Source organism: Esox lucius, chromosome 24 (genome assembly GCF_011004845.1).
Source record: "Esox lucius isolate fEsoLuc1 chromosome 24, fEsoLuc1.pri, whole genome shotgun sequence".
NCBI classification, from domain to species: Eukaryota; Metazoa; Chordata; class Actinopteri; order Esociformes; family Esocidae; genus Esox; species Esox lucius.
The window spans coordinates 26764234-26791829 of NC_047592.1; the positions used below are offsets into that span (position 1 = coordinate 26764234).

General features: G+C 39.6%; 1 protein-coding gene across 1 annotated transcript; it reads left to right on the plus strand.

The window, feature by feature from the left end:
* Positions 1–518: 518 nt before the first annotated feature.
* On the plus strand, positions 519–27152 carry si:dkey-183c6.7 (urea transporter 1). Its single transcript, XM_034290448.1, is given in 9 exon segments — positions 519–558; positions 6248–6437; positions 6565–6682; positions 6684–6694; positions 10251–10440; positions 13018–13165; positions 25436–25570; positions 26553–26602; positions 26971–27152. Coding segments are annotated over 9 exon segments (1062 nt in total). The 3' UTR covers positions 27151–27152.
* The last annotated feature ends 444 nt before the right edge of the window (positions 27153–27596 follow it).

Consider the following 27596-nt stretch of genomic DNA (forward strand, 5'->3'; position numbering starts at 1 on the left):
TGAGCCCTAAAGTAATATCTGTCATCAGTTTGCAGTTGTTTTGTTTATTTGTTGTGTGGTTCATTGGCAGAGAAACCACATTAGATAATGTGTAGCACATGGTATTTTGATATTATTATTAATATTGTTTGGGGGGGGGGCAAAGTACATATTAAACTGTCACTTAGAGTTAACTTATAATGAGTGACAGAGAGATGAAGTAAGGGAGATAATGGAAGACTGACTGAGGGACTGAATATCCATTGAAGGATAAAAAAAAAACATCTGCAGACTATGTGGACTTTGTATGGTGTCCCGTTTGTGTGTGTGTGTGTGCATGTGTGTGTGTGTGTGTGTGTGTGTTTGTGTTCGTCCCAGTTAGTTAAAGCATCTGGGTCTGAAGTTTATAAGTAATCACATTATCCTTTGCCTGAGAGGAGGATGGGGAAGAAGACAAAGTATGAGAGAGGAATAACCTGGACACGCAAACCCAAGGAATGCAGGCTTCTGTCACCATCCGCTGATTAAGTTTAGTGAGAATGTCGGTAGCGGAAAAGGCCAAACCGGTGCCAAAATGGAGTATGGTTGGTTTGTGCCAGTGTATAGCTAACTGCCTACTCTACATTTTTTTGCCTATTTTCTTCAAGTAGAATTGTGAACGTATCTTTTATTTTTATTCATAGCTAGTAAAATGTGGATGTACTTTTCTTTAATACCATGACCATAACTGCTCTCTAGCGAGCAGCTCAATATAAATAAACGTGTTACAAAGCACGAAAAAAAGGTTAATAAGAATGGTATAACTGTGGAATGTCAAATGTAACGTAACCCAATATGTAAAATGTGTTCTTCCTAAGGTGTGGCATAAGCACTGCTTAGAAAAGGCTTTATAAAATATATTCAGTGGTGGCTTCACATGGCAGTTTTCATACAATGCCAGGATAGTGGTTTTTATTCTTGGCTCCACCCATTGTATGAAACCAGGATAATAAATTATGTCATTTTTGAGAAAAAAACAACTGCTAAATGTTGTGTTTGAGGACCAAGGCCAGAGAGGATTTTATATGACTAAGGGCCATGACTAAAGGCTGTCCTTAGGCAGGCACATGTTGTGCTGCAGGATGGCACATGATGGCACGTGTAACAACTTTAATGTGACTAAAATGTCACATGACATTGAACTTACTCAAAAGATTAAACCATTTGGTCATTCATAACTCATACATAAAGCTCTTATATATATGTGCAAATGCACTTAGTCTAAAGTCTGAACCCTTTGGTCTTACCTAACACACGTACATTTGATATATCATATGATGATGTACTTATTCTAAAGTGTGATCCCTGTCATCTTTCAGTAAGCATACATAAATCTGTTATACTGTATTATATTACACAGTACTTCCATCATTCCAAAAAATGTATACATAACTGACTCCTTTGATCATTCATTACACATACCTAATGATGTATATACAAATTCATTATTACCTGAAGCTAAACAAATTAATTACAAACATTTTAACCACATGTTTTTTGTAGTTTAGGTGTGACTATCATCTTGCAGATGAATGGTTCATGTCAGTTGGAGATACTGCATGATGGTCTCAACCTTAAAAGTGGCAACAAAAAAATGACAAGGTCTCTATGGAAATTCTTTGGCTTTGTCACAAAAAACAGGTTTCCCTTAGATTAAATCTGATAACACCTTGATCTGGATAATGGGGCATGTAGTTATTTTATTCAACAGACAAAACATCAAATGAAGAGAGGGAAACTCTGAACAATGAGTATTGTTATATTTCTTTTGATAAGATGTGACAATGATATACTGTTTAAAACGGTTAAATATTAGCGAGGATTTTATTTTATTAAACTGAGTTTGTTTGTTACTGTAGGTCAGTGTGTCCCAACTATGGTCCTTGGGACACAGAGTGGTGCACATTTTTGTTTTTGCCCTAACATTCACACCTGATTCAAATTATAGACTTGTTGATAGATTATGTCAATCAAGTGTGTAAGTGGTAGGGCAACATGTTACCAAGGACCTCAAGAACTTTGACTCCTTCCAACACCACTCCGACATCTGCAGTGGGGTCGCCAGTATCTGCTCCCTCAGATCTGATCACATAAATCCCTGTAACTATCTCCTCGATTCCATGCTCAGTGCTCAACACTTCAGCATCCTGGAAGGGACATACTTATCACATTGCTCAATCTCATGGTGCTAAGATTATAATTTTTTTTACAGAAAGGTGCTCCCTTTATTGTGCCCACGTCTATGCCAAGCACTTTTGAAACTGAAAAAATGCATGTTGGCCCAAGTCCAAATCTCAGAGGACTTCTGACTAGGGAACAGCATCCTCCAGCGTTCAACTGAACTCTGCCAACAGCTCTATTTAGTAAACTTGGATTGAGATTATGATACTAAAGGAACACACACAGTGACTAGGAGGGAGGCACTAGATAGGTTGCTAACCTCTCTTCACTTGCTCCATATCATCCAGCTCCAAGTATTATTTCTATATCATCCACCTCCAAGGACCATTTCTCTTCCTTCAACCTAGAGGAATATTGCTGTTCCCAGATGACTTTTAGATTCAGGAAGTGGGAAAAATAACCCATCAATTATCTATTGCTCAGTGGAAGAGATCAAAAGAACTATGACGACTGAAGGGGATTCGGGTTTTGGAAGAATGCAACCACCCACCCAAGTAAGACAGGGCGCAGCTGGCAACAGTAATTGAATGAGCTTAGATGGATAAGGTTAGCAGAAGAATGACTCAGGCCAGGTCATGACTTATGGGCATTGGTCCAACTCTACGCATAATTATAACCGTGCTGTAGAGATGAGTTTTTAGTAGACACTTGAAAGTTTGCACTGAGTTTGCATTTCTAACCTTAATTGGCAGATCATTCCACAGGAGTGGAGCTCTATGAGAAAAGCCCCTGCCGCCAGCTGTTTGTTTAGAAATTCTAGGTACAATTAAAAGGCCTGCATCTTGCGATCTAAGGTTACATGTAGGTATGTATGGCTGGATCAATTCAGCAAGGTAAGTGAGAGCAAGTCCATGTATTGATTTATAGGTAAAGAGTAAAAGCCCTAACCCTAACAGGCAGCCAGTGTAAGGACGCTAGGACAGTTTTTTTGTTCTAGTTAGGATTCTAGCAGCCGTGTGCAGCACTAATTGTCTGGATAACCAGAGAGAAGAGCATTGCAGTAATCTAGTCTAGAAGTAACAAAAGCATAGATTAGTTTTTCTGTATCAGTTTTTGATAGAAAGTTTCAAATTTTTGCAATGTTTCGAAGATGAAAATAAGCAAGACTTGAGACATATTTTATATGTTCTTAAAAGGAGAGGTCAGGGTCAAGGGTAACGCCATGGTTTTTTACAGTTTTTTGGGATACGACATGCAGAGGTTCACAGTGAGATCTTCTAACAACGCTCTTTGTTTCTTGGGTCCTAAAATGAGCATTTCTGTTTTCCTTGAGTCATCCACTTCCTAATATCTGAAACGCATGCTTCCAAAGTAGCAAATTTTGGGGATTCTCCATGCTTCATTGAAATATATAACTGTGAAAGTTGACATTGTGATTCTGGATTACATCACCCAGAGGCAGCACATATAGTGAGAAATATAATGGGCCCAGAAACGAGCCTTGAGGAACACCAAAACATACCTATGACTTGTCAGAGGATTTGCCATCCACACTAACAAACTGATATCTTTCAGATAAATAGGATTTAAACCAGGCTAGAACCCAATATGGGTTTCCAGTCTCTCTAAGAGAAGGGAGTAATCAATAGTATCAAAAGGAGCACTAAGATCAAGAAGCAACAGAATGGATGAGGAACCTTTGTCTGAGGCCATTAGAAGGTCATTTGTTACCTTCATGAGTGCAGTCTCAGTACTATGATGGGATCTGAAACCGGACTGGAATATTTCATAAATGCTATCAGTCTTTAGGAAGGATTTTTGAGAGGAACGGGAGGTTCGATATTGGCCTATAATTGTTTAATATGTCGGGATCCAGATTAGATTTTTTTTTTAAAGAGGCTTAATGTCCGCTATTTTTAGTGAGTTTGTTACACATCCGGAGGAAAGGGAGCAATTTATTATGTTCAGCATTGGCTGACCTAGCACAGGAAATAACTCCTTAAGTAATTTGGTTGGAATCGGGTCTAGCTGAGAGTTTGTGGGTTAAGAACTCATTACAAATTTAGTAAATGTGTCGAGCGATACAAAAAATTCAAGTATCCCCATTGACACCTGGTCAGGGAGGTTCAGGACATTTTTAGGACAACTGAGATTTTGAAGACCATAACTATTTTAGGAGGAGTCCATTATTTGTTTTCTAATGGTGATGATCTTTTCATCAAAGTAGTTCATGTATTCATTACAACTAAAGTGAAGACCCACTTCACTTGCTAAGCTTTGCTTTTTTGTTAACTTTGCAACTGTATCAAAGAGACATTTTGGATTGTTTTTGTTCACCTCAATCAGGTTGGAGAAATAAGCTGATTGAGCAGACGTGAATGATTTTCGGTATTGTAACGTACTGTCTATCCAGGCTAGTCTAAATACTTCAAACTCGGTGGAGCGCCACTTTCGCTCCAATTTTCTGGAGGCTTGCTTAAGTGCTCTTGTATTGTCTGTGTACCAGGGAGCAAGTTTCTTGTTGCGTATTTCTTTTGTTTTTAGTGGTGCAACTGTGTCTAATGTATTTCGCAGTCTTGAGTTTAGATCCTCAATTTGATCGTTTACAGATTTATTTACTCTGTCGTTAATGAGCGAACTTGTAAGAATATCAAGGATTTTATTTGTAGTCCGAGAATTTACAGTATGGCTTTTGAAACTCATTGTTTGCGGAGCAAGTGGATTTCTTGTTTTAACGGTAAATGTAATAAGACAGTAATCTGATAATCCAGGATTTTGGGGGGAAATTATTAGATCTACAATATCTATTTCTCGTAACAGGACTAAATCTAAGGTGTGATTGTGGCAGTGTGTTGGACCTGAGACATGTTGGATAAAACCCATTGAGTCAATTATGGCTTCAAAGGCTTTTTGAAGGATCATTGGACTTTTCCATATGAATATTGAAATCGGCAAAAATTAGAATACTATCTGCCATGACTACAAGGTTAGACAAGAATTCTGGAAACCCATTGAGTAACAATGTGTATGGCCCGGGGGGCCTATAAATAGTAGCTATGTAAAACGATTTATTGGCCTGGTTAACTTTCATTAGTAAAACTTCAAAAGAATGAAACTCAGTGATATGTTTGAGAGTAAATCTATATTTACTGTCATAAATATTAGCAACACCCCCTCCTTTTCGGGATGCATGAGGCATATGATCACTAGTAAAACCAGGAGGAGAGGCCTCATTTAAGGCAATGAATTCATTAGGCTTTAGCCACGTTTCACATAAACCGATAACATCTAGTTTATGATCAGAGATTAATTCATTTACTACAACTGCCTTTGGAGCAAGGAATCTAACATTTAGGAGTCCCATTTTGAGATGCGAGGTGATACATTCATTTTTATTTTTTTTTGTGACCGAGGTGGAGGAAGGCTTTATCTTAATAAGGTTGTTTTTGTTAGCACTACCTTGTTTAACTTTTCTCAGCCTGGAACGAGTCACAGTGGCAATAGGCAAAACTGTACTGACTACTCTGGCTATGCTATCGACAGACTCCACTATGCTAGCAGGCTGGCTAACAGCCTGTGGCCTGACCTGCACCCTATTTCATGTTAAGGCTATAGTTAAGGCTGATATGTTATGTTACAATAGGCCTATCCACCATGTTAAGGCTGATAGGCCTATTGTATAAGATGTATATGTAGACTAGCTATTGAACAAAAAAATACTTATGTTAGGCTATATCTTGAGCTTTTGTTATATTCCAGCAAATTGTTTTGTTATAATTTTGTTATATTTTCCCAATATATTGTCTGGTGTAAAATCCCGCCCCGGGCATTTTGCCCGAAAAGAGAGGGTGCGTTTAGCCCCAAACATGATCACAAGAAAAACAGGATTGCTATAAAAAGTCTCAAAAATGTTTCTCTGAACAAGTGGATTACTTAGCCTAAGGCCTTCCTATTGACCTAAAAAATTTGTTTAGAAGTCTAACTTCATCACATCACATGACATTGTTTTTTAAATGACCAAAAATATGATTAACTTATGTCATAATCATTTTTGTGGACTTACTTGCTTGCTGAATACTGTACCCATTGCTCCTCATCTTCTCCTCAGACAAACCTTTCATCCTTCAACTGATTCATTGGTGCCTGTGGGGGGTAGCCAGGGTCATCCTGGCCAACAACCCCATGAGTGGGGCTCTGATCCTGGGGGCACTGGTCTGGGCCTCCCCCTGGCAGGCCATGCTGGGGACCATTGGTCTTCTGGCCTCTACGCTCACTGCTGTCATCATTGGACAGGACAAGTGCTGAAAATAGACACACATGCAGAGAGAAACATTACACGCAGACACTCACACAGAGACCCACACATACTAATCTTTTCATATTTGCATATGAAGTATAATTTGGTTTGGGTGTGTTTGTTAACAGTGAGGCAGTATCTGGAGGTCTGCATGGGTTTAATGGTATGCTGGTGGCTCTGCTAATGGGTGTGTTCAGCTCTGCAGGGGACTGGTATTGGTGGCTACTACTGCCTGTCTGTCTTCGGGAGAGCTACCTGGTAAGACCATAAAGAATAATAGATAAATCATTTCTGTAAAGTTCACTTTATGATGTCTGTTAGATTAAGGGTAGCACCTATAAGGTAATCTGCCCCACCAACTTCACTATATTACAGATTTTGTCAATTGCTTGAGTACGTTTTATGAAATGCACTAAGACAGTCAAAACAGTAAAAACATGCAACGAAATCATTTCTAAAATTATCTATTATTTGACAACAGTCCATTGAATACTAACTACAACTATCTACAGCACATGGCTTGGGCTGGAGCTACACAAAGCAGAGCTCTCTGACTTGTACTTCTGAAAGAATAGCATTCTGGGTCCTTTTTTGGGCAGAAGAGCTTTCTAGAATGCTTCAGAGAAATTAGCACGTTGTTAGTCTATCCAGATTCACATATAGAGGCAAAAGCATGAACAATGCAAATTGAAGATGGGATTATACAAAAACATTCAATGTATATCAGACAACAAAAAAAAGATAAGAACTGACCCCTTTTCAAAAGTCTGCATACCCTTAGTTCTTAATAATGTGTATTGCCCCCTTTAGCATCAATGACAGCATGCAGTCTTTTGTAATAGTTGTCTATGAGGCCCCACATTCTTGCAGGTGGTGTAGTTGCCCATTCGTCTGGGCAAAATGTCTCCAGGTCATGCAAAGTCTTTGGTCGTCCTACATGAACCGCACGTTTGAGAATTCCCCAGAGTGGCTCGATGATATTAAAGTCAGGAGACTGTGATGGCCACTCCAGAACCTTCACCTTTTTCTGCTGTAACCACTGGAGGGTCAACTTGGCCTTATGCTTAGGGACATTGTTGTGCTGGTTAGTCCAAGAGCGTCCCATGCGCAGCTTTCGTGCAGAAGAATTCCAATCGTTCCAATTCCAACATTTTCTGATAACATACTGCATTCATCTTGCCATGAATTTTCACAAGATTCCCCATGCCTTTGGAGCTCACACACCCCTAAAACATCAGTGAGCCACCACCATGCTTCATAGTGGGGACAGTACTCTTTTCACTATAGGACTTGTTGAACCCTCTCCAAACATAGTGCTTATGGTTGTGACAATAAAGCTCTATTTTGGTCTCATCACTCCAAATTACAGTGTGCCAGAAGCTTTGAGGCATGTCAAGATGTTGTTGGGCATATTGTAATCGGGCATTTTTGTGGCATTGGCACAGTAAAGGCTTCTTTTTGGCAACTCACACATGCTGCTCAAGTATTGTCGTATTGTGCTCCTTGAAACAACCACAACCATCTCTTTCCAGAGTAGCCTGTATTTCTCCTGAGGTTACCAGTGGGTTTTTCTTTGTATCCCTAACAATTCTTCTGGCAGTTTTGGCTGAAATCTTTCTTGGTCTACCTAATCTTGGCTTGGTATCAAGAGACCCCACACATTTTCCACTTCTTAATAAATGATTGAGCAGTACTGACTGGCATTTGCAAGACTTTGGATATCTTTTTATATCCTTGTCCATCTTTATAGAGTTCCATTAATGTGTTACACCGGTCTTTTGACAGTTCTTTTCTGCTCAGTATCTAGCCTGCTCAGTGCATACACATGAGAGCTAACAAACTCATTGACTATTTATGCACAGACACTGATTGCAATTGAAAAAGCCACAGGTGTGCAAAATTCACCTTTAATTGCCATTTTCACCTGTGTGTGTCACATTGTGTGTCTGTAACAAAGCCAAACATTCAAATGTATGTAAACCTTTGATCAGGGCCATTTGGGTGATTTCTGTTATCATGATTTAAAAAGGTGCCAAAAAACTATGTGATAATAAATGGCTTCATATGATCACTATCCTTGCATGATCAATCATATTTTCAAAATCAATGCCAAAATTTCACAATTTCTGCCAGGGTGTGCAAACTTATGAGCACAAATGCATGTGCAGAAGAGTTTCAAATTCAACTGAGTAGTGGTTATATACTGACCAAATTTAGTTTGACATGATTTAGTCAACTTAGGTTTTCCTCTTTTGTAGAGAGTTGTGTTGACTCTTTTGCAAAATTATGCTTAGCATTTGCATATATGTTAAAGCAATGAGCAATTCCTAACTGTTTTACATTACATAAGCTCTTTGTATTCCCTTTGAGCTAATTCACCACCATGCATGTGAACCTCTCTTCCTCTATTGCCTCCCTACCTATTTTTTATACTTGCCGTCGTCGCTTGGCTCTTTCTTGGTCCAGTCTTACAAACAGCACCTTAAAGGTGACCTCATTTATGCATGAATAAGGACTGATTGCTGATTGAACAATTATACAAAGAAGATTTGCAGACGTGCTGAAGAGGTTCACATTCAACAGAGTAGTTTGTAACAGCTATGACCAACTTTTTACATTTTATTTTACATGATTTTATTTGACACACTCTCAATTGCTATTTCCATACTAAATATTATTTTGGTCACTATAGGCTTCTATTATTCCAGAAGAGACATGTTTGTATACCCCATAGACTGTATATATAATGGACGACGCCCTTTCGCTCTTTTCCATTGGTGAAAAATGAAGCCACCAGTGTCCTGATACGGCGCGGACATCTTGTACTTGCGTCTGCGCAGATAGCGATCTTAGGACCAGTTCGGCGCAGTAGTTATGCGCAGTAGCGAGAAGGAAGTAAAGCCGTAAAGCCGCGAAATCAACGGCGCCACCCCTGTGCCCCGCCCTCACTCTCCCTCGCAGAATGCGCATACCGTAATCAATCGCAAGTCCAAGTACAGTACAACCTTTGCTTGTTAAACCTAGACGATATGTTATAGCCTAACTTACATCATGTTTAACCTTAATTTAGAATAGGCCTAATACAAAAATAATTGGTAACTTCTAGCTAACGATCACCTGCTAGCTATTAACATGGCTATTAACGAGGCTTGTTGTCTTTTAGCTAACGTTAGCTAGCCCATTACATTTATTTACTAATTAAATAGCTTATAAATGTAACTTACCGAAAAAAATTCAAAGATCGATTGGAAATGCCAGATCGGTTAGCACAATGTACTGCAGAACAACCCATGATGTCCGTGTGAAATTATATCAATTATAGAAATTTAGAGATTAAATGTAAAGTTCCAATCTCCTCAGTCCTCCGAAGATTCAGTGGCTCCTCGGCTCAGATAGCTGTCAATCACAGCTGTGAATCACGACGTCACACCACCGTTTTTAGAGCATTAAATAATTAACTAAAAACAAACTTATTTTAAAAACAAACTCTTGAATTTACATTAGCGTGATACAAACTACAGTAAATGACAGAAACCAGCTTCGGAAAAAATATATTTGAAGGGTAATTTAATTGTTTAGTTGATCTCGCGTCCCATTGAATAACATGGGGAGGGCAGGGTTTATGACCTATACTGGGACCACTACCAGGGGGCGATCGAGACGCTTTGGCTTCACTTTTCAGGGCTTGTGCGGCACGCTTGGTATCCCCACATACTGCTTCTATTTTTATTTTCATTAATCAACAGATTCACCAATATTCTTGTGTAATGTATGTGTCCAAATTCTAATCCTCCCACTCTGTTTTCCATCCTAGTACATTCCTCTACAGTGGCCTGTCCCCCCTGTTGGATCAATGGGATTTGCCTGTCAGTGTATTCCCCTTTAACACAGTCCTCCTGCTCTACCTGGCCTGTACTGGCCCCTGTAACCCCTACTACCCTCACCACTCTGTCATGCCACCAGGGGCAATGGAGAGCAACGCCAGCCAGCTCAGTGTCACTCCGGTATAAGAAGAGCAGGGGGGATTGGAAATTGGCAAAGGATGATTGATAACATTTTCGAATGTATTATGTCATCGCATGTGACTTTCTCCTCCTTCATTTACACACAGTATCCACAATATACAAGTGAAAAAGACTCCTTAAAATTGAAACAGTAAAATACCCAGTTTTTATCACTGCTTGAAATTACCCAACATTCTACCAAAGCACATTTTTTCCACTCTAAGGAAGGTTGCAAAAAATGATCATATCTGCAGGAGGTATGGTGGGTGGGGGTGCTGAAAAAAGTGATCATATCTGCAGGAGGTATGGTGGGTGGGGGTGCTGAAAAAAATGATCATATCTGCAGGAGGTATGGTGGGTGGGGGTGCTGAAAAAAGTGATCATATCTGCAGGAGGTATGGTGGGTGGGGGTGCTGAAAAAAGTGATCATATCTGCAGGACGTATGGTGGGTGGGGGTGCTGCAAAACCCCTAACGCAGACTCAGCACTCCCTGACAAGATTCCGGTAGTCCATTTGTCGGTCAGCGAGATCATTTTGACTGACGGCATTCGTCTCCGTTGTGTTCAACATCCGCTGAATTCCACAGCACACACTGCACAAAAATATTTCTGTGGCCATGAAAATACTGACACTTAATCACAATGTGTTTAAGTAAGTTCAGTAAGAATGGTCTGTAAGTACACCATTGGCTATTTTAATGTTATATTCTGGATATAATAAAGTGTTTACTTGCATGTGTGTCCCTTTAAGTACAACTCACAACTTTTCTGTTGTTGTTGAGTGTAACAGAGATTTTACTGGAATTTAGAGGAGAAGATTACTCAAAAAAACTTAAAATGTTCTCTCTGATTCAATCTCTGATTCATTCACTTTCACCTTCTGTATTGCTTTCAATCTCTTCCTCCTGCTAACTTTCCCTTCTTTGATCTCATCTCTCTCTTGTTGATATTCTGGTCCTCTCATCCTATCTGTCACCGACATGGCAACATCCCCTTCCTTTGCTCTTTCATTTCCTCTCTTCTCCTTTCTCCCACCCCTGTATCGTTTATTTGTATTTTTTTTCTTTAACTCTGACTGTAATTTACCTCTCCATATTTCCATCCCCCAACAGCAAATCTCTAATTCTGTGGATTTTTCGGGACTCTATCGCTCTTTTTCCCCTTCTCACTGCAGGTGAAATTAATCCTATTTATGCTAACTGATTCTCGTGCACTGAAAGCATGACATTCTTAATTGTGTTACACACAGATACACACAAACATTTACAGGTAGAGGGAGAGAGCAAGTAAAACTGAGATAGCAGTGATATCACTATAATCATGTTATGGCTTGCAAGTAAATATACATCTTAGCAATAGACAGGTGCATTCGTCACATCTCCATGGAAACTGGTAACTGCTGTGTGTGTGTGTGTGTGTGTGTGTGTGTGTGTGTGTGTGTGTGTGTGTGTGTGTGTGTGTGTGTGTGTGTGTGTGTGTGTGTGTGTGTGTGTGTGTGTGTGTGAGTGTGTGTATTTAAGTGTGCCTGTGTGTTTTTGGGTGTGGGTGCTGGTGGGCGATGGTTTTGTGGGGTTCTTGAAATTTACTGGCCCGTCTCAGACCTTGGAATCCGCAGTAGAACACAGGCTGCAACCCATTTGGCACTCTATTCACTATATAGTGTACTATCTACCTATATAGACCATGGTCAAAAGTAGTGTACTAGATATGGAATAGGGTGACATTTGGGTTTCGGACACAGACAGAAGATTAATAAGATCTACATCATCAGCCTGTCATCGCCTGGAAGAGTGAAGAGAATGAAGAGAAGAGAATATCAGAGAGGATAGGGGCAGAGTGGAGGGGGAGAGGAGTGGACAGAAGAGAAAATGAGAGGAAAGGAGAATAGACAAAATAAGAGGGGAGGATAAGAGATGAGAGAAAAATAGAGGAGAGGAAATGAGTATTTCAGACATGGCTAGACTGTAATGATATTCTTACAGATATGTTTTTAGAAAGTATGTAAATAATTTATGTGCATCTATATTTGAGACTTTTTTATGTCTGTATAATTTTAAAAAAATTGACATTTTGATGGTCCCCATTAGTAAAAATGCTATTTCTGGCTTAGGGTTAAGGTTTAGGCACAGAAAACATTGGGCTTATGTTTTTGGTTTAAGGGAGATATAGTATTTTTAATGGTAATAAACTTTGGTGCACCCACAAAGATAGAGATGTGTGTTAATAAACTGGCAGGGACAAAAACAAATCTGCAAAGATGGTATAACCACAAATATTTCACCTTGAGGAGACATGAAGAAAACAGTTTTATCATAAGCATTATTTTTAGGGTAAAAGTTACAATTAAATAAAATGAACCACGTTTGTGCTTGTGACCTGCCACAAGGTGTTGCTAAAGTGCAACGCAAATGTAGCTATGTCCAACAGCAAGTAGCCACCCAACCTATACGGTGCTGCACTAATTTGTACGGCCCTCTGGGCACTGACAGTTTGCCTGTCGCATAGTATATGGATGAATGGGAATTGTCTTTGAGGTGTCCCCAAGGATAGTAAAACATAAAATGTGTGTCTGTGTAGCTTCTGCAGGGGGTGCCATTGGGTGTGGGCCAGATCGTTGCCTGTGAGGCCCTAGGCCCCTCTCTCATGATCCTGGGTGCAACGTTGCTCTACTCACCTCTACTGGGGACACATGCTCTACTGGGCTCTGGGGCTGGTACCCTCGCTGGTGAGTATGCTAGTGGTTCTCAACTGGTTTTGTCCAAATTTAACCAGGTTGTCTCAGTTGCGACCCAATATTAGCAAAATGTCAAGAAACTTGGTTTTAATGTGATATTGACAGTAAACCTTGCCGTTATATTAAACAAAGTAACAACATTCTTAAGAACAATTGTTATGGATTTTTCTTATGTCTGATGACAATATTTCTTCTGAGAGTGATGGAGGTTGCTGCATTTAAGTAGGAAAAATGTCCCTATTTGCTTAGGAGACAGGTAGGAAATTATTGCAAGAGAATGTAAACTTTGTGATAATTTAATATATATCATCTGACTCTATAAGGAACTATAACATGCTGGTTCAATCTAGTAAAGACTGCGACTCTTTATGTCACGACCCATGCAATATGATGACCATGTACAATACCAGTCAAAAGTCTGGACAGATCTACTCATTCAAGGGTCATTTCTTTACATTGTAGAATAATATTGAATATATCAAAACTAGGACAGTCAATTTGGAATATTTATGTGTTTTTTCAAGTGCAGCAGCAAAAAACATCAAATGCTATGTTGAAACTGACTCTCATGAGGACCACAGGAAAGCACAGGAAAGAAAGAACCAGAGTTACATCTGCTGCAGATTGGATCTCAGATTGCTGCCCAAATATAGGCTACACAAAGTTCAGGTAATGGACACATCTCAACTGTTTAGAGGAGAACCAGGCCTTTGTGGTGGAATTACTGCAGAGAAACCACTTCTGAGTGTCACTAATGAGAAGATGAGATTTGCTTGGGCCAAGAATCACAAGAAATTGACATTAGACTGGTGGAAATCTGCCCTTTAGTCTGACTAGTCAAAATGTGAGATTTTTGGTTCCCACCACTGTGTTTTTATGAGACACAAAGGGGGTGAATGAATGATCTCTTCATGTGTGGTTCCAACCTATTTATATTTTCTACAATTTGCAGTTTGTTAACAAGTTGTTTCCGCATGCATCGTTGCTGCATGTCTTCTATTATCATTGGTTTGTTTCAGCTCAACATTGTTTCAACTGCTTATTTTCCATGGTAATGGAATGGACAGTGTGATTTGAAATTTGAAATTGAGAAGTACTGATGTTATTATTATTTTATATTACATTGGCAGTTCTGAGTTTATATTCATTTCTATAGTGGTTTTAATTTAGTATGCTGTGACCTAGGTAAATTACTAATTAACAGACCAAAGGGTTCTCTGTTTATCTGTTGAAGAGATCTTAGCTTGAACAGAGAATGACATAGCATCTGTTCTGTGTTCAATGTGTGAGTAATTTGAGTAGGGGGCATGGTCAGTGAAGGAGTTACAAAGACGCCTGTCGTACCTAGATTCTTTGATTACTTGGAGTGCGGTCATACTAGGTGGCCGTATATTGATTATCCCATGCGCATTTAAAAATTAAAAAACCTGTATTGAACTTTGGACTCGACCGATTAAATGTTGTTTTAGAACAGGTATTTGCATATAGCTTTTTTTGTAGACTAATAAGTGTAGTGGTTAGACTAGTACTGTTGTAAAGGAATTGGAAAACAAGTATATTCTTTATATCATTACAATACAATCCCAACTCATAATGACATTTAAGAATAGAATTTCGATTTTTATTGTAGTTAACACTATTCTTCTACTTAAGCTAGCAGAGCCATTTGGCTTCATTGACCATACACTGCAGAGGATGTATAGTATCATAGTACAACGTGGGATGAGATGTGCGCTCCACTTCAGCAACTGGCAGAACTTTTTCAAGTCACTTGTGAGGATTATCCCGATTAACGATTATCCTGATTATGGAATTTCATAAATATTTTCCATCCCGAGTAGTACTAAAATAGTCTATCGTCCCATCCCCTAGTCTCCACCCATCCAACCCCAACAAAGGGCACAAAAATGGCTGTAATATGCACCCAAAATACTTTTTGGATTTTATTTTGAGAGAGTGTTTGGGATTCACAAGAGTACACTTTTGTGTTGTTAATAAATGTTCTGTTGCCCACATTGAATTTCAGCAAAAGTTATTTTGGTTAAAGTTGCATTTGAAGACTATACGGAATTGATCTGACAACCAGCAGACTCTGTGGTCTTGTGGGAACATTCTCATCATTGTTGCATATAATGAACACTTTGAACCTTGTTCAATTTCCCTCTCTGACTCCCCAATTATCCACTTGTACTTTTATAGCCATCCCAACCATATATACTGTATACACTCTGTCATACCATGAAATACATTAAAATTAAGAGACCACTGCACTTTTTTCTTTCCTTTCCAGAAAAGTCAAAAAGGAAGGTTTTGAGGGAGTTACAGAAGGGTTAAAATTAAGAGACCGCTGCAAAACAGCTTCTGTTTTCACTCAAAACTTTCCTTTTCAACTTTTTTGAAAGGAAGCTGTATATCTGTATCTTCCCCTAAAAACCCATCCCTATGGAATAATCCTTGGATAACCATTCAGAATACACCTATAAATTGGTCTACATGGAAAAGAAAAAGTTATAGAATGTATAAATTATTTGATGAATGTATAAATTATACTACAGAAATTAAACCTTCAATATTTTGGCCTTAAAAGCAGAATCAAAATTATTTTTGAGTCAGAAAAGGAGACAAAAATAATGTATAACATTTTGAAATTTATTTTCAATATTGGAATCAGGACTTAAAAATAACCATTATTAGGACAAGATGGACAGAGTGCTGGAACTAACTATCAACTAATTTCAACGAATGAAAATCTGTAATTAATCCAGTATAAAATAATTTACAGAATATATACAGAATCTCACAAAAGTGAGTACACCCCTCACATTTTTGCAAATATTAATTATATATTTTTATGTGACCACACTGAAGAAATGACACTTTGCTACAATGGAAAGTAGTGTGTATACAGCTTGTCTAACAGGGTAAATTTGCTGTCCCCTCAAAATAATTCAACACAAAGCCATTAATGTCTAAACCGCTGGCAACAAAAGTGAGTACACCCCTAAGTAAAAATGTCTAAATTGGGCCCAATTAGCCATTTTCCCTCCCCGGTGTCATGTGACTTGTTAGTGTTACAAGGTCTCAGGTGTGAATGGGGAGCAGGTGTGTTCAGTTTGGTGTTATCGCTCTTACACTCCCTCATACTGGTCACTGGAAGTTCAACATGGCACCTCATGGCAAAGAACTCTCTGTGGATCTGAAAAAAAGAACTGTTGCTCTACATAAAAATGGCCTAGGCTATAAGAAGATTGCCAAGACCCTTAAACTGAGCTGCAGCATGGTGGCCAAGACCATACAGCGGGTTAACAGGACAGGTTCCACCCAGAACAGCCCTCACCATGGTCGACCAAAGAAGTTGAGTGCACATGCTCAGCATCATATCCAGAAGTTTTCTTTGGGAAATAGACGTATAAGTGCTGCCTGCTTTGCTGCAGAGGCTGAACAGGTGGGGGGTCAGCATGTCAGTGCTCAGACCATATGCCGCACACTGCATCAAATTGTTCTGCATGGCTGTCATCCCAGAAGGAAGCCTCTTCTAAAGATGATGCACAAGAAAGCCCGCAAACAGTTTGCTGAAGACAAGCAGACTAAGGACATGGATTACTGGAACCATGTCCTGTGGTCTGATGAGACCAAGATAAACCTATTTGGTTCAGATGGTGTAAAGCGTGTGTGGTGGCAATCAGATGAGGTGTACAAAGACAAGTGTGTCATGCCTACAGTCAAGCATGGTGGTGGGAGTGACATGGTCTGGGGCTGCATGAGTTCTGCCGGCACTTGGGAGCTACGGTTCATTGAGGGAAACATGAATGCAAACATGTACTGTGACATACTGAAGCAGTGCATGATCCCCTCCCTTCGGAGACTGGGCCGCAGGGCAGTATTCCAACATGATAACAACCCCAAACACGCCTCCAAGACGACCACTGCCTTGTTAAAGAAGCTGAGGGTAAAGGTGATGGACTGGCCAAGCATGTCAACCAGACCTGAACCCTATTGAGCATCTGTGGGGCATCCTCAAACGGAAGGTGGAGGAGCGCAAGGTCTCTAACATCCACCAGCTCTGTGAGGTCATTTCTCGTAAATACCAAATAAAAATATTGTCATTTCGAGTATTTATTTGTAGAAAATAACAACTGGTCAAAATAACAAAAGAAAAAAGTATAGTTTTCAGACCTCAAATAATAAAAGAAAACTAATTCATATTCATTTTTCAACAACAAAATACTAATGTTTTAACTTAGGAAGAGTTCAGAAATCAATATTTGGTGGAATAACCCAGATGTTTTATCACAGCTTACATGCGTCTTGTCATGCTCTCCACCAGTCAGTTACATTGCTGTTGGGTGAATTTATACCACTCCTGGCACAAGAATTCAAGTAGCTCTGCCTTTTTTCTAGCTTTGCACGTCTTCAGCCCTGCCCCTAGGAGCCTGTTTTGAACCGTCCTTTTGAACCACACTTTTTGTAGGTCATTCCTACGGTTGTTGAGTGACATTCGAATTCGTTGACAGTCATCTCGGTCAGTGAACAGTCATTTTCTCTCCCTGCCAGTCTGCAGCTTTGTTTTCCCCAATGTCTGTTGCTTGACATTGTTCTTATGAACCGCCGTCTTTGAAATTTAACAGACACTGGAATGGAATGGCTGCCATACCTGTAGAGATGCTGATTAAAGAAATATTAGGAGTGGTCTCTTAATTACTTTCCAGAGCTGTATATAAACAACTAATGGGTGATTGGAAAAAGGAGCATCCTTGGGGGGTGCTGCTGCCATCACTCTCCAGCCGGTGGTTAGTACAGCGGAGGGCCCAAAAAGAAAAGATGCTGTGCCACGCCGCGCAGACGTCACACTGGGAGTGTAATAAAATAAAACAGCAATGGTACAAACTGCAAAGTTGGCTATATGATGCTTTACATATTACATATGTATTTGCCTATTTCAGGATCTGACATATGGGGGTGATATGAGATACCCAAAGGGATGGGGGATTATCTCAGCAATAATAGTCAAGAAACTGTTGCTTAAATATACCATCAAGGATATACCATTTCTAAGAAAGTGGAAAAACCTCAAGTTGTATTGTTTATATATAGAGAAAAATCTTGCACTGGAAAGACACAAAATTTTACTTTATTTTAATTTAATGTAGTATAGCAAAAAGTTATAAAAACATTAGAAACTAAGAAAGACAAAGTGATGAGCAGGTGTGTGGGTAGTTCATTTTTTTTGTTAATTATCACTACCTTTAATTAATTTATGTCTATGTGGATGTTTGTAGGGCAATGTCTATGTGAAATCTTGTATTCATTGTCTGTTGATTGGGATGGAGGGGAAAAATCCATGCTGTATTTATCTTGTTATACTTGTCTCTAAGGTTTACTGTTATTTGGAGCCTTGTATCTGTTACTGTTTTCAATTGTTGTTTAGATGTAAGTGCCATGTTCATTTGGATTCTTGTATTTGGCTTCTTTCATCAAATGTATGTCTGTAAGGGTAATGTTAGGTTTTGTAAAAAAGGAAAATATAAAAATTGACCTTTCAATTTTGACATAAACAAGTACTTGATGAATCCCATTTTGACCAGGATATATATTGAGAATATTGCAGGACTTTCTCTAAGGATCTAGGTAAAATGCCAGAAAGAAAAGTGCCTAATTGAAAACAAAAAAGCTATTACATTGTAGCACTAATGAACAAAAAGTTTGGAGACCCTTAAAACTCTCATTTAGCAAGCATCTCTTTTCTGTTGAATTCTGCACAAGAAAACCATTCCTGACACAGTTGTGCTCAAATGTTTACATACCCTTGGAGAATTGATAATATATGTACCATTGTTAAAGAAAATATGAGTGAGCAGGCAAAACATTTTATTCCTTATGGGATTCACATTCAACTGTAGGCTTTAGCAGAAAGGCACAATCAAAACTAAACATGAAAACAAAAAAAAGAATTGAACTGACCCCTGTTCAAAAGTCTGCATACCCTTAGTTCTTAATATTTTGTATTGCCCCCTTTAGCATCAATGCAGCATGCAGTCTTTTGTAATAGTTGTGTGAGGCCCATTCTTGCAGGTGGTATAGCTGTCCAGTCATCTTGGCAACACACCTCCAGGTCATGCAAAGTATTTGGTTGTCTTACATGAACTGCATGTTTGAGATCTCCCCAGAGTGGCTCAATGATATTAAGGTCAGGAGACTGTGATGGCCACTCCAGAACCTTCACCTTTCTGTTGTAACCACTGGAGGGTCAACTTGGCCTTGTGCTTAGGGTCAATGTCATGCTGGAAAGTCCAAGAGCATTCCATGTGCAGCTTTCATGCAGAATTCAAATTGTCTGACCGTATTTCCTTATAACATGCTGCATTCGTCTTGCCATCAATTTTCACAAGATTCCCCATGCCTTTAGTGCTCACACCCCCCAAAAACATCAGTGAGCCACCACCATGCTTCACAGTGGGGATGGTATTCTGTTCACTATAGGCCTTGTTGACCCCTCTCCAAACATAGTGCTTATGGATGTGACCATAAAAGAAGCAAAAATAAACCCAAACACTACCTTACATGCCAAACAAAGAACAAACCTAACTAGCACCTCTAGCACCAGTGCTCTAACCAAAATACAGGGGGTGGTTTGACCAGTTCTTACCTAGTGTTTTTAGACAGAGTAAAACTACGAGTGGTGTATGACCCAGTGCCTCTTGTCTAAAGCACAATAGCTTTCCCCTTCCCCCTGGAAACAAATGAAACATGTTCTAACTCAAATATTATTTTAACACAAACAATAGTGCAAATGCACTGCTCTCACAATCAAAGCACTAATTAACAGGTGTTCTCCTAACTCATTAGCAGCAGCACAGACCAAGCAGCAGCAGGGCGCGAGAGGGAGATTTCAACTTGATAATTCAGCTCACTTTTTTTAAAGTATCGTCATATTGTGCTCCTTGAAACAACTATACTGTCTTTTTCCAGAAAAGGTGAGGTTACCTGTGTTTTTCTTTGTATCATGAACAATTCTTCTGGCAGTTTTGGCTGAAATCTCTCTTGTTCTACCTGACCTTGGCTTGGTATCAAGAGATCCCTGAATTTTCCACTTCTTAATAGATGATTGAACAGTACTGACTGTCATTTATAAGGCTTTAGATATCTTTTTATATCCTTTTCCATCTTTATAAAGTTCCATTACCTTGTTCTGCAGGTCTTTCAACAGTTTTTTACTGCTGCCCATGGCTCAGTATCTAGCATGCTCAGTGCATCCACGTGAGAGCTAACATACTCATTGACAATTTATACACAGACACTAATTCCAATTTTAATTCACCTCTAATTGCCATTTTCAGCTGTGTGTGTGTCACCTTGTGTGTCTGTGTCACCTTGTGTGTCTGTAACAAGGCCAAACATTGAAGGGTATGTAAACTTTTGATCTGGGGTTTTTGGGTGATTTCTCTTTTTATTAGGATTTTTTATTAGGATTTAATAAACGGCTTCGTATGATCACTATCCTTGAATAAAATTTTTAAAAATTGCATGATCAGTCATATTTTCAAAATCAATGCCAACATTTCTGCCTGGGAATGCAAACTTCTGAGCACATCTGTATGTAAATTAAATTGTAAAAATATCAGTAATTCCCTATCATTGTATTTATGATTTATCTTAGTTGATTGGGCAGGATCATCTTTTTTGCAATAATAAACTGATATTCCCGTATGCTTGTTGACTCGTGTTACCTGCCAATAACTAACTTTACCAGCATTTACACAAAAGTATTTTTATTAAATAAAAAAGGGGACCAAAATATACATTTGGTTGCCATCAATTGCATGTCTAAACTGATATGCTAAATAAAACGAGTTAAGCAAGCTGTATATCAGGCAATTTAGTAGCTGGTAATTCAGAGCTGGTACCTAGTTTTGTAAGACACAGCTAGTGTGGGATATCTCACTCTCTACCCCCTTTCTTTATTACTCTGTCTCATTCTTTTTATCATTAACAAGCACATAATAGGGATGAACCAGATCAAGAAAGAGAGAGATGTGTCCAGCCCCCAGCTTCTGGCTATTGAAAGCTGGGACAATTACTTCTAGACACCCTCGATCCCATGTGTGTGCATGTGATTTTGTGTGTGTGTGTGTGTTTGTTAGTTTGTGCCATCAATCTCTGAGCCTCTCTCTCCAGTGTCCTATGACTCATACGAAAACACAAACACATCCACAGAAAACGTACTTCTTCGTTGGCATTTTGGAAGTCTGACGAATTGAAAGGGCTTATAGATTGCCCCATAACACAAACCTAATTGAAAGATCTCAACGCGAGAGACATACATTTGTGTGTGCATAAGTGCATGCATACGTGTGTAACAGATTGCATCATCTGTGTGAGAGAATTGAACTAAAAAAAAAAACATGACAGCTCCCTTTCTCCCTCCTCTTCATCTCTTTCCCTCACTCTCCCTCACATGCTGGCAGGCAGCGGAGCCAAGAGACAGACACAGGCAGATGGACAGACATGATTAACAGTTAGAGATTTGCTGAAACACACACATACACAAATCACTTTTTAAAAGCATTGTTGGACTGATCATCATGTCTTTAATACAAGGTCACAGGGATGATTTCCTTTACTTGGGACTTATGACCTGGATGAGCAGATTCATCACTCTAAATACTAAATCCTTGTGCATGTTTGACCCCCTTTTGCCTTCAGAACTGCCTTAATTCTACGTGACATTGATTCAACAAGGTGCTGAAAGCATTCTTTAGAAATGTTGGCCCATATTGATAGGATAGCATCTTGCAGTTGATGGAGATTTGTGGGATGCACATCCAGGGCACGAAGCTCCCGTTCCACCACATCCCAAAGATGCTCTATTGGGTTGAAATCTGGTGACTGTGGGGGCCATTTCAGTACAGTGAACTCATTGTCATGTTCAAGAAACCAATTTGAAATGATTCGAGCTCTGTGAAATGGTGCATTATCCTGCTGGAAGTAGCCATAAAGGTCATAAAGGGATGGACATGGTCAGAAACAATGCTCAGGTAGGCCGTGGCATTTAAACAATGCCCAATTGGCACTAAGGGGCCTAAAGTGTGTCAAGAAAACATCCCCCACACCATTACACCACCACCACCAGCCTGCACAGTGGTAACAAGGCATGATGGATCCATGTTCTCATTCTATTTACACCAAATTCTGACTCTACCATCTGAATGTCTCAACAGAAGTCGAGACTCATCAGACCAGGCAACATTCTTCCAGTCTTCAACTGTCCAATTTTGGTGAGCTCATGCAAATTGTAGCCTCTTTCTCCTATTTGTAGTGGAGATGAGTGGTACCCGGTGGGGTCTTCTGCTGATGTAGCCCATCCGCCTCAAGGTTGTGCGTGTTGTGGCTTCACAAATGCTTTGCTGCATACCTCGGTTGTAACGAGTGGTTATTTCAGTCAAAGTTGCTCTTCTATCAGCTTGAATCAGTCGGCCCATTCTCCTCTGACCTTTAGCATCAGCAAGGCATTTTCGCCCACAGGACTGCCGCATACTGGATGTTTTTCCCTTTTCACACCATTCTTTGTAAACCCTAGAAATGGTTGTGCGTGAAAATCCCAGTAACTGAGCAGATTGTGAAATACTCAGACCGGCCCGTCAGGCACCAACAACCACGCTCAAAATTGCTTAAATCACCTTTCTTTCCCATTCTGACATTCAGTTTGGAGTTCAGGAGATTGTCTTGACCAGGACCACACCCCTAAATGCATTGAAGCAACTGCCATGTGATTGGTTGATTAGATAATTGCATTAATAAGAAATTGAGCAGGTGAGTTTAGGTGAGTGTATATTGTAACACAACAATACCGAAAATGACTCACATTTGCTCAATCAGCTTATTTCTGATTAAGGCGAACAAAATAAATCAAAACATGTCTCTTTGATACAGTTGCAAAGTTAACAAAAAAGCAACACTCAACAAGTGAAGTGGGTCTTCACTTTAGCTGTAATTAATACATTAACTACTTTGATGAAGAGATCATCAACATTAGAAAACAAATAACTGACTCCTCCTTAAATAGGTATATTCCCCAAAATCACAGTTGTCCTGAGAATGTCCTGAACCTCCCTGACCAGGTGTCAATGGGGACACTTGAACTTTTTGATACCGTATCACTCGACACATTCACTAAATTTGTAATGAGTTGTCAGCTAGACCCGATTCCAACAAAATTACTTAAGGAGCTATTTCCTGTGCTAGGTCAACCAATGTTAAACATTATAAATTGCTCCCTTTCTTCCGAATGCATACCAAACTCACTAAAAATAGCGGAAATTAAGCCTCTTCTAAAAAAATCTAATCTGGATCCCGATATATTAAACAATTATAGGCCAATATCGAACCTCCCGTTCCTCTCAAAAATCTTAGAAAAATGTGTTTCCCAACAACTGAATGCCTTCCTAAAGACAAATAACATTTATGAAATACTCCAGTCCGGTTTCAGATCCCATCATAGTACTGAGACTGCACTCGTGAAGGTAACAAATGACCTTCTAATGGCCTCAGACAAAGGTTCCGCATCCGTCCTGTTGCTTCTTGATCTTAGTGCTGCTTTTGACACTATTGATCACTACCTTCTCTTAGAGAGACTGGAAACCCATATTGGGTTTGGACTCTGGATTTTGCCCAGAGAAATGTATTATTCCAATTGGACTCTTAATATCTCACCCGGCACAGCCAGAAGAGGACTGGTCACCCCTCTGAGCCTGGGTCCTTTCTAGGTTTCTTCCTAAAATTCGACCTTCTTAGGGAGTTTTTCCTAGCCACTGAAATTCAACACTATTGTTGTTTGCTCCTTGGGGTTTAAGGCCGGGTGTCTCTGTAAAGCACTTTGTGACAACTGCTGTTGTAAAAAGGGCTTTATAAATACATTTGATTGATTGATTGATGTTAGTCTACAGCAAGGATGGGCAACTTGGATGGTGGTGGGGGCCACAGAATCTATGTACTGGTCATCAGGAGGCTGCAGATTAACTTGGAACACACACACACACTCACACATCAGCATACTACCCCCTTTCAACAAATGAAAGGTAAAACATGATATATATACTATATCAATAATTTGTTGGTGTATATATCCTTTTACAGTATTCTAAATTCATCTGAGGGACGCACAAAGAGGGGATAGGGGCCGCCCGTTGCCCATGCCTGGTCTACAGTATAAAACACATATCAGTTCCTATCTGGGGAGCAGCTGAGTGTGCAGGCATTTGATCCGGCACTAAATCACACCTAAGCTTGATTTGTAGGCAAACATTTGTTTAGATTGGGGTTCTGCGGGGGCCTGTCAACACTAGATTTCCTGATGGATGGTTAGCCGCAACCAAATACTTGTCTTTATGAAATTACTCTGAAATTCAACAAAATACATAAGGTTGGCTACTTGAAGAGATAGTCTAAACATTTAGCCTGTTGGATAATCATGTGCCTGATGTGCCTAAAATGGACACCGTTCTACGAAATAGTTCAAATACATGGACTAAAATGGACACCGTTCTACGAAATAGTTCAAATACATGGACTAATGGAAATTTTTAGAAAGAAGACTTTCTACAATACCTTTTTACTGTACTGTATATTCAGAGATTTAAAAGAAAAACAATGAATACATCCACCCATGCACACACATAGAGACACACACACACACAGGTATAGAGCTGTAACTATGAAAACCTCAGAGATTGAGTGTAAAAAATATCTAAATCCAGTGACAAAATGCTGTTTACTGATAAAAATGCACACACAAACCTACATGCATGCTCTTTGACAAATGAATACTCTCGTCCAGACAACCATCTTATTTGTACTTTCTGCCATTATATGTTGTACACACACATCTATAGAAGAGCAGTAGACAGAAGAATGAACATGTAGAGTTGAAAGAAAGAAGAAAAAGGCCCCAAAACATAGTAAAAGGGGAAAGCTCTGGCTTGTACTGAAGGGTCTCTGGAGAGGACAAAGCAGATGAGAAAGTAGGGGAAGAGCTCTGACGCATAAACCATTAGCATAGGCAAAGATGATACAGAGTGATTCACACACACACACAAACACAGTCCAGTACAATCATGTACAAGAAAAAGAAAATGGCATAGATTATTCTGATTGCCTCAATCTATTGGTTTAACAAATTCACACTGGTTTCTGTCTCCACCTCCTTGACATATGTGGTATTGCACATTCACACACAGTTATCTCTGCGTGCCCGTGTGTGTATAGGTCTAACAGTTTCAGTACGTCATGGGGTACTATACTCTGGGATGTCAGGATTTAATGGAGCATTGGGTTGCATGGCCATTGGAGGACTGTTCTTTACCTTCAGCTAGAGGACACACCTCTTCTCCATCGCCAGCGGTAAGATACAGGCTTGAAATGTCCTCTCTTTCACCCCACCCTTTTCTTCTAACTGTCCATATTCTTTTCCAGTAAATGCCCTTGATTCTGAATGGGTGCTCAGGAAGCCAATATGTAACTTGATTTTCTTTAATTGTTCCTGCACCGCACACCTACAGAATATGTAACTGCATCTGAATGCTGTGGTGGGGACATTAATATTTGTCAAATGCTTTGTAAACAACAATACTGTAGAATTAAAAAGGATTTTGGATAATATTATGGATGAAGAATAACAGAAAAATTATCAATATAGGAACGTAATGAAATGTGGAATAACCACAATAAATGACAATAGCGGTGCTATGGTAAGAGGTAGTTGAATTTTATGTACAGACAAGTTGGGCTAATGTTAATTGCAAGAAATGAAACGTGTTTGTCTTAGCCCCATAACAAAAAACCCTGAGGCATTTCCGTTCATCACTATTGCAAAATGTGTTCAAATGCTGCATGTTAGCTATTTTCCTGTAAAATGAACAGTGCTCCAGACCCAAATGAGTAAGTCTAGCGTGACTTCAACATCCACCATTAAAAACACTCTTTGGCTTGCCTTTGCTCCTGTTCATTTAAAAGGACAGTAAGCTAGCTGTTTAGCTAACAACCACTGCCTCCAAAATAAAACAAATGTCAGCAAACTGTTCTATAATCGACCAAAAAAATATATATATGTAAGAACCCAGCAGTGTTTTTTCTATGTTTAAAATAATAATTACATAAATATCGGTTCTGTTTAATGAGAAAATAGGGGTTGGCCTTTCCTCGGCTACCTGGATGTGCACACATTGGTGCCTGGCATCACCACGTCACCTAGGAATCAATTTTTTGCACAGAATGCTATTGGGGACACAGGCATCATCCTCATCAAAGTCACATGCAAAACGTTAGTCTGTGTGTGTATGTGCAGCTTATATACAATGGTATATAAATATTTTTTGCCCCACAGCCTTCCTGTCTGCTTACGGTGACATTGCCCTCGGCAATATCCTTGAAACAGTGAGTACACACACACATAATCAATCCTAAAGCAAGGTTCTAGGTTTTAAATTAAGAACATTTCATTTCACCTCTGTTTATCCATCCTCACCATAACTCCTAGAATCTGACTCTCTTAACCGCCCTTTCTCCTTCCCTTGAAATCCCTCTCTACCTATCTTATTACACTCCCTCCTCTCTCTCTCCCTCCAACTTCTCCCCCTACCTCATACTCTCTTTCACCCTAATTCTCCTCTCCTAACTCCCATTTGCTCTATTTCTTATTGTTCATTCCTCTCATGCTCTCCATTTCTCCCCTCCCTCATTCTCTCATTTCCCTCCCTCTCTCCCCCCCTCTCTCTCTCTCCCCCTCTCTCCCTGCCTCTTAGGTGGGCCTCCCAGCATCCAACTGGGCAGCAACTGTGACCATCATTATAATGCTGCTATTAACAGGGCAGAGCCTGTCAGTGTACCGCATCCCTAGTAGTCGAGTCAGAGCTCCGGAGCAGAATATCCGCTGTCATAGCCAATGGGTTGCTGGAGAGACTTCAGACAGCACTGACGTTTAGACACACACAAACACATTCAATAATTGAAAAAAGAGAGAAAATAAACTGAAAAGGTTTTCTCTTAAAAATAAAAAACTATTCTCAGATGAATTCTTTGACAACAAATTGAATAAGATCTTGAGGACTGACTATGTAAACATGAATGGTACCATATTTCTTTCATAATACAAGGAGATGCATTTGAGTGCCTTGGAAAAAATCACAATTTTGCTAATATTACTAGCATCTGAAACGACAGCTCAATAGATTAGATTCAGATTAGATTCAACTGTATTGTCATTGAAAAGTACAAGTACAGTACAGTACAACGATATGCCTTGCCACCGAGGAGTTTCTTGACTACCTCTGTGACTTCAGCCCGGGTGATGGAGGAGTCCACCTCTGAGCCTTCATCCTCTGCTTCCTCAATGGAAGACGTGACGGTACTCCTTCCACCGTCCGACGAC